Source organism: Rhinoderma darwinii, chromosome 7 (genome assembly GCF_050947455.1).
Source record: "Rhinoderma darwinii isolate aRhiDar2 chromosome 7, aRhiDar2.hap1, whole genome shotgun sequence".
In the NCBI taxonomy this organism is placed as follows: Eukaryota; Metazoa; Chordata; class Amphibia; order Anura; family Rhinodermatidae; genus Rhinoderma; species Rhinoderma darwinii.
In genome coordinates, this window is record NC_134693.1 from 9,583,048 (window position 1) to 9,594,686 (window position 11,639).

At 40.5% G+C, this 11,639-nt stretch overlaps 1 protein-coding gene across 5 annotated transcripts in view; it reads left to right on the forward strand.

Moving 5' to 3' along the window:
• The window catches only part of FGGY (FGGY carbohydrate kinase domain containing), a 241,724-nt gene extending 231,766 nt beyond the window's left edge, over positions 1 to 9,958 (forward strand). For 2 of the 5 annotated variants that reach the window (XR_012849946.1, XR_012849947.1), the window contains exons 17-18: positions 7,711 to 7,772; positions 9,198 to 9,223. Coding sequence is in view for 1 of the 5 variants with exons in the window: in XM_075832701.1 (XP_075688816.1) it covers positions 7,711 to 7,772; positions 9,198 to 9,276 (141 nt within the window). In the remaining 4 variants the exon portion in view is untranslated. Of the gene's footprint in view, positions 1 to 7,710; positions 7,773 to 9,197 lie in introns of those variants that run through there. The other 3 variants (XR_012849948.1, XM_075832701.1, XR_012849949.1) reach the window with 3 other exon arrangements.
• The last annotated feature ends 1,681 nt before the right edge of the window (positions 9,959 to 11,639 follow it).

An 11,639-nucleotide genomic window follows, 5' to 3' on the forward strand; every position in this document is an offset into this window, starting at 1 on the left:
CCCAGGATGACGTTTCAGTGTAAGTGACGGCTGCAGCCAATCACAGGCAAAGCACAGGCTGCAGCGGTCACATGGACTGGCGCGTCATCCAGGGAGGTCGGGCTGGATGCCGAAAGAGGGACGCGTCACCAAGACAAGGGCCGGTAAGTATGAAAATCGTTTCCTTTCACTAGGGAAAGTGCTGTCCCTTCTCTCTATCCTGCACTGATAGGGAGAAGGGAAGCACTTTTCCCGCAGTCTGCAGCAGCTAGTCCGCATCAATGTACTGCACATTTTGTGCAGATCCGCTGCAGAATCTGCAACGCAGATTCTGTGCGGCATCGATGCGGACAGTTGCGGAGGAATTCCGCCATGTGTGGTCATGCCCTAATTTAGCAGTGTTCGTTTACACGATGCGTACAATTCCGCTGCGGAGCATAGGCTGCGGAGCGGAATTTGGTGTCCGCAGCATGCTCTGTCTGTTGCGGAGCAGTGGCGGACTGGTTGCGGACTCATGGCGGAATTTCTCCATTGACTTCAATGGAGAGTCAAAATTCCGCAATGAAGTCCGCAGATCTTATGTGTGCTGCGGAGCGTATTGTTTTTACTACCATGACATTTCTTCATTCTGGCTGGACCGATGTATTTCTAGGTCTACAGCCAGACTGAGGAAGTCAATGGGGCTCCCGTAATGACGGGAGCGTTGCTAGGAGACGTCTGTAAATAGTCACTGTCCAGGGTGCTGAAAGAGTTACGCGATCAGCAGTAACTGTTTCTGCACCCGGGACAGTGACTACCGATCTCAATATACATGTATCTGTAAAAAAAAATATAAGTTCATACTTACCGAGAACTCCCTGCGTCTGTCTCCAGTCCAGCCTCCCAGGATGACGTTTCAGTGTAAGTGACGGCTGCAGCCAATCACAGGCCAAGCACAGGCTGCAGCGGTCACATGGACTGGAGCGTCATCCAGGGAGGTCGGGCCGGATGCCGAAAGAGGGACGCGTCACCAAGACAACGGGCGGTAAGTATGAAATTCTTTGACTTTCACTAGGGAAAGTGCTGTCCCTTCTCTCTATCCTGCACTGAATAGGGAGAAGAGAAGCACTTTTCCTGCAGTCCGCAGCGGCCAGTCCGCATCAATTTTCTGCACATTTTGTGCAGATCCGCTGCAGAATCTGCAACGCAGATTCTGTGCGGCATTGATGCGGACAGTTGCGGAGGAATTCCGCCATGTGTGGTCATGCCCTTATATTCTTGTATATAGGGGGGAGTATTATAGTAGTTATATTCTTGTATATAGGATGCAGTATTATAGTAGTTATATTCTTGTATATAGGGGGCAGTATTATAGTAGTATATTCTTGTATATAGGGGACAGTATTATAGTAGTTATATTCTTGTATATAGGGGGCAGTATTATTGTAGTTATATTCTTGTATATAGGGGGCAGTATTATTGAGTTATATTCTTCTATATAGAAGTAGTATTATAGTAGTTATATTCTTGTATATAGGGGCAGTAGTATAGTAGTTATATTCTTGTATATAAGGGGCAGTATTATAGTAGTTATATTCTTGTGTATATAGGAGCAGTATTATAGTAGTTATATTCTTGTATATAGGGGCAGTATTATAGTAGTTATATTCTTGTATATAGGGGGCAGTATTATAGTAGTTATATTCTTGTATATAGGGGCAGTATTATAGTAGTTATATTCTTGTATATAGGGGCAGTAGTATAGTAGTTATATTCTTGTATATAGGGGCAGTATTATAGTAGTTATATTCTTGTATATAGAGGCAGTATTATAATAGTTATATTCTTGTATATAAGGGCAGTATTATAGTAATTATATTCTTGTATATAGGGGCAGTATTATAGTAGTTATATTTATTTTTGTATATAGGAGGCAGTATTATAGTAGTTATATTCTTGTATATAGGGGCAGTATTATATTAGTTATATTCTTGTATATAGGAGCAGTATTATAGTAGTTATGTTCTTGTATATAGGGGCAGTATTATAGTAGTTATATTCTTGTATATAGGGGGCAGTATTATAGTAGCTATATTCTTGTATATAGGAGCAGTATTATAGTAGTTATATTCTTGTATATAGGAGTAGTATTATAGTAGTTATATTCTTGTATATAGGGGCAGTATTATAGTAGTTATATTCTTTTATATAGGGGCAGTATTATAGTAGTTATATTCTTGTATATAGGAGCAGTATTATAGTAGTTATATTCTTGTATATAGGGGCAGTATTATAGTAGTTATATTCTTGTATATAGGGGGCAGTATTAGGGCATGACCACACATGGCGGAATTCCTCCGCAACTGTCCGCATCAATGCCGCACCTAATCCGGGTTGCGGATTACGGCTGCGGATCTGCACAAAATGTGCAGAAAATTGATGCGGACTAGCTGCTGCGGACTGCGGGAAAAGTGCTTCCCTTCTCCCTATCAGTGCAGGATAGAGAGAAGGGACAGCACTTTCCCTAGTGATAGTAAAAGAAATTCATACTTACCGCCCGTTGTCTTTATGACGCGTCCCTCCTTCGGCATCCAGCCCGACCTCCCTGGATGACGCGCCAGTCCATGTGACCGCTGCAGCCTGTGCTTGGCCTGTGATTGGCTGCAGCCGTCACTTACACTGAAACGTCATCCTGGGAGGCCGGACTGGAGACAGACGAAGGGAGTTCTCGGTAAGTATGAACTTATATGTTTTTTTACAGATACATGTATATTGGGATCGGTAGTCACTGTCCCGGGTGCAGAAACAGTTACTGCCGATCGCTTAACTCTTTCAGCACCCTGGACAGTGACTATTTACAGACGTCTCCTAGCAACGCTCCCGTCATTACGGGAGCCCCATTGACTTCCTCAGTCTGGCTGTAGACCTAGAAATACCTAGGTCCAGCCAGAATGAAGAAATGTCAAGTTAAAAAAGCAAGACGCATCCGCAGCACACATGACATGTGCATGACAGCTGCGGACTTCATTGCGGAACTTAGAATCTCCATTGAAGTCAATGGAGAAATTCCGCCATGAGTCCGCCACTGCTCCGCAACAGACAGAGCATGCTGCGGACACCAAATTCCGCTCCGCAGCCTATGCTCCGCAGCGGAATTGTACGCATCGTGTAAACGAACACTGCTAAATTAAAGTGAAAGTCAATGGAGAAACGGCTCCGCTGCGGATTAACGCTGCGGAGTGTCCGCAGCGGAATTTAAGTGGAATTCCGCCATGTGTGAACCCGCCCTTATAGTAGTTATATTCTTGTATATAGGGGCAGTATTATAGTAGTTATATTCTTGTATATAGGGGCAGTAATATAGTAGTTATATTCTTGTATATAGGGGCAATATTATAGTAGTTATATTCTTGTATATAGGAGCAGTATTATAGTAGTTATATTCTTGTATTTAGGGGGCAGTATTATAGTAGTTATATTCTTGTATATAGGGGGCAGTGTTATAGTAGTTATATTCTTGTATATAGGGGGCAGTATTATAGTAGTTATATTCTTGTATATAGGAGGCAGTATTATAGTAGTTATATTCTTGTATATAGGGGCAGTATTATAGTAGTTATATTCTTGTACATAGGGGGCAGTATTATAGTAGTTATATTCTTGTACATAGGGGGCAGTATTATAGTAGTTATATTCTTGTACATAGGGGGCAGTATTATAGTAGTTATATTCTTGTATATAGGGGCAGTATTATAGTAGTAATATTCTTGTATATAGGAGCAGTATTATAGTAGTTATAGTCTTGTATATAGGGGCAGTACTATAGTAGTTATATTCTTGTATATAGGGGGTAGTATTATAGTACTTATATTCTTGTATATAGGAGGCAGTATTATAGTAGTTATATTCTTGTATATAGAAGCAGTATTATAGTAGTTATATTCTTGTATATAGGTGGCAGTATTATAGTAGTTATATTGTATATAGGGGCAGTATTATAGTAGTTATATTCTTGTATATAGGGGGCAGTATTATAGTAGTTATATTCTTGTATATAGGAGCAGTATTATAGTAGTTATATTCTTGTATATAGGAGCAGTATTATAGTAGTTCTATTCTTGTACATAGGGGGCAGTATTATAGTAGTTATATTCTTGTATATAGGGGCAGTATTATAGTAGTTCTATTCTTGTACATAGGGGGCAGTATTATAGTAGTTATATTCTTGTATATAGGGGAAGTATTATAGTAGTTATATTCTTGTATATAGGGGCAGTATTATAGTAGTTATATTCTAGTATATAGGGGCAGTATTATAGTAGTTATATTCTTGTATATAGGAGCAGTATTATAGTAGTTATATTCTTATATAGGGGTCAGTATTATAGCAGTTATATTCTTGTATATAGGAGCAGTATTATAGTAGTTATAGTCTTGTATATAGGGGGCAGTATTATAGTAGTTATATTCTTGTATATAGGGGGCAGTATTATAGTAGTTATATTCTTGTATATAGGGGCAGTATTATAGTAGTTATAGTCTTGTTTATAGGAGAAGTATTATAGTAGTTATATTCTTGTATATAGGGGGTAGTATTATAGTACTTATATTCTTGTATATAGGAGGCAGTATTATAGTAGTTATATTCTTGTATATAGGGGGCAGTATTATAGTAGTTATATTCTTGTATATAGGAGCAGTATTATAGTAGTTATATTCTTGTATATAGGGGCAGTATTATAGTAGTTATATTCTTGTATATGGGTGGCAGTATTATAGTAGTTATATTGTATATAGGGGCAGTATTATAGTAGTTATATTCTTGTATATAGGAGGCAGTATTATAGTAGTAGTAGAAACAAGAGGATTTGGATCCAGCGTGGGTTTGTTGAATAAAATGGAACGAAGTTCCAAGTTTAATGAAAAAATTGTTCGATTAAAAATGAAAAGAGACACCAGGAAAAAAAAAATTATGAAAAAGTGTGCAATCCTGGTAGTGTAGGAGAAGATATCCGTATTGGAGTAAAGCCTACGCGTTTCAAACGCTACACGCGTCCTTAGTCATGGCTGTCTCTTTTCATTTTTAATCGAACAATTTTTTCATTAAACTTGGAACTTCGTTCCATTTTATTCAACAAACCCACGCTGGATCCAAATCCTCTTGTTTCTACTACTGTCTACGTATCGTGTGCCGACACGAGGATCCGTGCCGGATGATTTATACCTGATATATAAGGTGAGCTGGAGGTCTCCATTTTTCTATTTTTGTCTATCCACATGCAGTATTATAGTAGTTATATTCTTGTACATAGGGGGCAGTATTATAGTAGTTCTATTCTTGTACATAGGGGCAGTATTATAGTAGTTATATTCTTGTATATAGGGGGCAGTATTATAGTAGATATATTCTTGTATATAGGAGCAGTATTATAGTAGTTATATTCTTGTATATAGGGGGCAGTATTATAGTAGTTATAGTCTTGTATATAGGGGGCAGTATTATAGTAGTTATATTCTTGTATATAGGGGGCAGTATTATAGTAGTTATATTCTTGTATATAGGAGCAGTATTATAGTAGTTATATTCTTGTATATAGGGGGAAGTATTATAGTAGTTATATTCTTGTATATAGGGGCAGTATTATAGTAGTTATATTCTTGTACATAGGAGCAGTATTATAATAGTTATATTCTTGTATATAGGGGTCAGTATTATAGTAGTTATATTCTTGTATATAGGGGCAGTATTATAGTAGTTATATTCTTGTATATAGGGGGCAGTATTATAGTAGTTATATTCTTGTATATAGGAGCAGTATTATAGTAGTTATATTCTTGTATATAGGTGGCAGTATTATAGTAGTTATATTCTTGTATATAGGGGCAGTATTATAGTAGTTATATTTTTGTATATAGAGGGCAGTATTATAGTAGTTATATTCTTGTATATAGGAGCAGTATTATAGTAGTTATATTCTTGTACATAGGAGCAGTATTATAATAGTTATATTCTTGTATATAGGGGTCAGTATTATAGTAGTTATATTCTTGTATATAGGGGCAGTATTATAGTAGTTATATTCTTGTATATAGGAGCAGTATTATAGTAGTTATATTCTTGTATATAGGTGGCAGTATTATAGTAGTTATATTCTTGTATATAGGGGCAGTATTATAGTAGTTATATTTTTGTATATAGAGGGCAGTATTATAGTAGTTATATTCTTGTATATAGGAGCAGTATTATAGTAGTTATATTCTTGTACATAGGAGCAGTATTATAATAGTTATATTCTTGTATATAGGGGTCAGTATTATAGTAGTTATATTCTTGTATATAGGGGCAGTATTATAGTAGTTATATTCTTGTATATAGGAGCAGTATTATAGTAGTTATATTCTTGTATATAGGGGGCAGTATTATAGTAGTTATATTCTTGTATATAGTGGGCAGTATTATAGTAGTTATATTCTTGTATATAGGGGGCAGTATTATAGTAGTTCTATTCTTGTACATAGGGGCAGTATTAAAGTTGCTTAGATATTAATATTCATTTGGTCTGATATCTGTGTGTAAGCCGGAAACAATTGAATAGTCTCGGAAAAGGGTGGGAGTTGTCGTCACTTCTCCTCCCCCACTGCTCTTGGCAGCTCATATGCATGCGGTGATATTAAGCACAAATAAGTTTTGTTCTATATACTGATGAATGATGGGGATGAAATTAAGAATAAAATAAAACTATTCCTCAGAGCTTATTTTATGCAATATTGTCACCATATTTCTCAGGGCTGTTCACTGTATTATTGCTGTAATGAGTGGAGTTGCCCTTTAAGCTTCTGTACAATCAGGCAAACAATACAGTAGACTCCGCCAGATGAGGATCTGACAACAAATAACCCCCCCCCCCCCCCAAAGTTTTCTCTCCATGTGACGCTGTTTGTAATGAATCATTAGCAGTAATATTGGGGGAATTGTTTTCCTCATTCCCGGGGGATGCTCGTCTTTGTTTACTTGCCTCAGATTTGACCGCGACATTACGAGAACGGCCTGAAGTGCTGAATAAGCCCCTTTATGCTCGGTGGTGGACATTGGCCGCTTCTCGTTCTGCGCTGACCCCTTCCACAAGTCGAAATGCCGCGTGTTTATTTATAGAAACACTTTTGTGCAACAAAAAAACAAAAACACAAAACTATCCAAAAATGTAAGGACCTTGAAGAATGGAGGCTTTGTGCGACACCAGTTTTTCTATTTATCCCCTGACAATGTCTCCCTATGTAGGATTTAATATTTAACCTGGACGTGGGTGTTAATAGGGTCGTGTTATGTTTAATGAGCTGTCACAAGTGTCGTGCGTCATGTTCAATTGTAAACCCACAAATACGGACAGAACAGTCTAACGAGGGTCCTGACACAATGGGATACCTCGCTGCTATCATTTCCCATGTTAAGGTATTTCAAGGGTATTCTCCTTTAAATAGTCACCCTTGAGCCGTCTTAAGATGTCCAATGTTATATACAGCCATTTATTAGTTATATCTGTTTTTGGGAAAGCTGGGCGACAACCAATATGGGCACCATAAAAGCTCCCACATGCTACTGTATTCTGCTGCGTATTTTGTGTCCGCAAATTCCGGATGGAAAATACGCAGCAATTCTGCATACGTGTGGACGAGCCCTTATATTTACAGCCGAGTAACATGAAGATATAATTGGAATTGTTTGAATGATCCTGATTTTCCTTCCATTGCCAGGAAGCCATGCAGAAAATGTCCAAGGTTGGAAAAATCGTCCTTCCAGACCCTGAACACAGAAGGTAACTTTTCTAGAAATGCCATCACTGGGGCTTTTAAAAACACAGAGCCCTGATCTGAGCACCTGCGGGGCGCGGACTGCAGCCAGTGTATGGAATCAATGATGAGGAGTGAATAACCGGTCTGTCAATGGTTCACAGGGACTCATTTCTGCAAACAATACTCCACCCTGATGCACAATCACTGAGGTCCAAACTCATGAACTCCGCTATTAATGAAGCCTGGGCGCCACCTTGTGGTAGACTGTAGGGTTACACTCTCTTACATTGGCACTCAGTCCTATATGTTAAGGCTCATATACATTGGTCTACTATAGCTCAGAGTGTATGGAACCTTAATACATTATCATAGAGGTACGCAGGTCCCTAATGTACCTTTATATGCCTCCAATTTCATACTAAGGCGTACAGGAAATTTTCTATTGGATTCTGTATGAATATGTGAAAAATGGTGGCGTGCTCCATCGGATGTTGGATCATGGCGGTATTCTCCACTAGAAGTATATTATCTCCATAATACTCTGCGTGTCTCTGTAAAAGCTATGCAAGTAAATACAATCTATTGTTCTCTTTTATCAGGCTGGGTAGATGCTGAGTGTTGTGTTGTATTGTGCACCCCTATTATAGGACAATTACGGAACTATATACGTGAACAGGGGTAGGCAACCTTAGAGAGGTGGGGGTCTATGGATCATGGGGTGAATGGCGTAAAAGTTTTTGCAAATTTCTGTATGAAGATACAGGCAGCAGGAAAGTCTGTTCTAGAAGAAAGTTGAAGGGAATTTATTGCTAATACTATTTCTCAACAGGTCTAGTAACACATTTCTGCTGAGATATTAATTGCTGCAATTTTGCACACGACTGTAGCCATGTGTACGGACGTGATTTTCGGGTCGGCCGGCAGCAGAGTGTGGGAGCAAATCGCGGGCCGTGCACATTATTTTCTATGAGGCAGGACCGCAGAACACGGCCATAATAAGACATGCCGTTCTTTCTGCGGTCCAGGCTCCTGGGCCATGCACGGACGGTGGAAACCACGGTCGTGTGCATGGCCCATAGAAATATTTTTTGTTTTGTTAATTTATACATTTTACTTTTTTAAAGAAATTTTTATAAAAAGCTTGGAATATAATTTTTCACACCAAAATCTCCCTCTGGGTCTGCAACCTCCTTCCCACAGATTGCTCTGGCCATTGAGAGGTTGACCGCTATATAAAATTAGCCTTATGCAAAATAGCTCTACTCCAGAAGGAAGAAAACTGTCTCTCTAGCGCCACCTAGCTGCATAAAAAGTGGAGCTACATTGTAAATACATGACATTACTTTATTATACTGATATACAATTAATAATTTCTGTAAAACCAGTGACATCGTGTTTTTATGGACCAGTAATCCATGTCTACACATTTTGTGTTTTCTATTGAGCAGATTTTATGAGAAGAAGTATCAGGTATTTCTGAAACTCTACGAGCACCAGAGGGAATATCAGTCTATAATGGATGGATGATGATCAGAAGACGACCATTCAGAGCAATGGGACAAGATTTCAATCACTGCTGTATCAGTCAATACAATGTTTAAATTAGAGCAACACGCCAAATTTTTATTACTGGGGCTGTACACAGTAATTTTATAAAATGTTATGTTAGGATTCGACGGATGTCAGCAGTCCAGCAACATGACCTATTAATATATATTTTATATAGAGATATTGAACCCCCCCCCCCCCCCACCAAATCAAAATGAAGCTTTCCTTCCAACGAAGCGCCCATTTCTTCATTGTTTGGAAGGTAATTAGAAACTTGAGGAGTTCCTCCATCTGCACACATAGAAAGACTAAGTTACATTTAAAGGAAGATGATTGGTGCTTTGGAATCATGCTGGGATTTCCTGCTCTGAGAAAGGCAGCGAGAGCTGCTTTCCTCAGTGTTTGGACACAGAGCTGTGTATATGGCTGCAGCAGAAAATCTAGTGAGTAAAATAGAATAGTAGTGTTTTTGTATTTACAACCCCTTTACCTATGCAAAGATTGTATCACTATAAAATGGAGAATTGCTAATCAATTTTTTCAAGCCACGAAAAATTAAATAAAAAGTCTTCAAATCGATTAAGTAGGATTACAATGTAAAAATACATTAATTAAAATGACATTATCTAATAAACACCAGTATCCCAGTGATGAAGATGTTATTTCATAATTATTGACTGCTGTGGACATGTATTAGATGTAAAGAATCCAATAATGTTGTCTAACCCAGAGCATGCTGGGAGTTGTAGTTTCTTTGGGGACCTCTATCCGTTATACTGAAAGGAAAAAAAAAACTTCTGTGAGTGACTTCTCACCTGTAATTATGATGTCTGATGTTGCTCCTGTCTCTTGTAGGTTACTGAATAATAAAATGTTCATAAGAATGTGCCTGGGACATAGCAACAATCGAGGTGACACACTGGTGACAACCTCAAATCTTCTAAGCCCTGTGCATTTTACTGTTGTCACTGAATCTCCTCCAGATTGCTTCTTGGTTTCTGCAGATTATATGAGCTTTCTAGCGCCGGCGGCCACTGGTCTCACTCACCCCAGCGGCCGCCAGCTTGCTTGTCCGCATGGCCAGCGTCGCCCTGCCCAGGGGCGCCAGCGCGCTCTGCTCTCTCCTCCTCTCCCGGCCTATGCCTGTAGAGTGCGCGCGCTCGTCCCAGCTCTTGAAGGGCCAGTGCGCGCACCAGGAATATTGACCCCATCCTATCCCAGCACAACTTTGGACTATTTTAGGAAATCTGCCGACTTCCTCAGTGCCCAAGCAATGTTAGTTCTAACCCAGAGTTAGTCTGAAAAGGTTCTGTATCCAGTTCCCTGTAACCTGTGTCTGTGACTATCCACTATTCGTGTCCAGTCCTATATCCTGAGTCCAGTGTCCGTGTCTAGTCCAGTGTCCATGATGGGTCCAGTAACTGTGTCCAGTGTCTGTGACCCTGACGAGTCCAGTATCCGTGATGATTCCAGTATCCGTGTCCAGTGACTGTGATGAGTCCAGTATCCGTGACGAGTCCGGGTCTGTGACCAGTTCTGCTTCCGATAATCCAGCACAAGCTATTTTCCAGTAATCCAACACATGCCTGCTCACAGCTATCCAGCATAAACCTACCTTCAGTAATCCGGCATCAAGGTACCATCGACCAGTGACTGTCCTATACTTGTCTGGCCAGCTGCTACACCCAGGGCCGCCATCAGGGGGGTATTAGGGGTAGTGGTGTGAGGGGCCCGGCCAAACCTAATTGAAAGGGGGGCCCGGCAACTGCCGCGACATTCTTTTGGTAGGAAAAAACGGGCCCCTGCAATGGGGCCCGTTTTTTTCACTAAAAGAATGTCGTGAGCTGCTGCTGCTGCTGCGGGCCCCCTCCCCTCGTCATGGGGGGCCGTCAAACCGTCCCGCGCGCGCGCACCCGAGCGCGCGCCCAAGGAAACTCCCGAGCGCGCACCCACGAACGCCCGCACTGGAGACCGCCCGCGCGCGCACCCGCGAACGAAGCGCGCGTACCCGCGCGCGCACCCGCGATCGGCCGCGCGCGCACCCGCGAACGAAGCGCGCGCAGCCGCGGACACACATGGACAAAACTTACCTGGAGCCTGGCTGGAGGTGAAGGACTGGACGTCTGGACCGAAGACCTCGCCTGGAAGACATCGCCGGAAGAGGACTGGAGTGGGAGCAGCAGCTCTTCTGACACAGTGAGTAAATTATCTCAAAGTGCTGATCATTTATGGCCCTGTTCACACAGTATTTTGCAGGCAAAAAAAAATCTGCCTCAAAATTCCTTAAAGAATTTTGAGGCAGATTTTGACCTGCCCACACTATCTTGCCGCGTTTTTTTGCT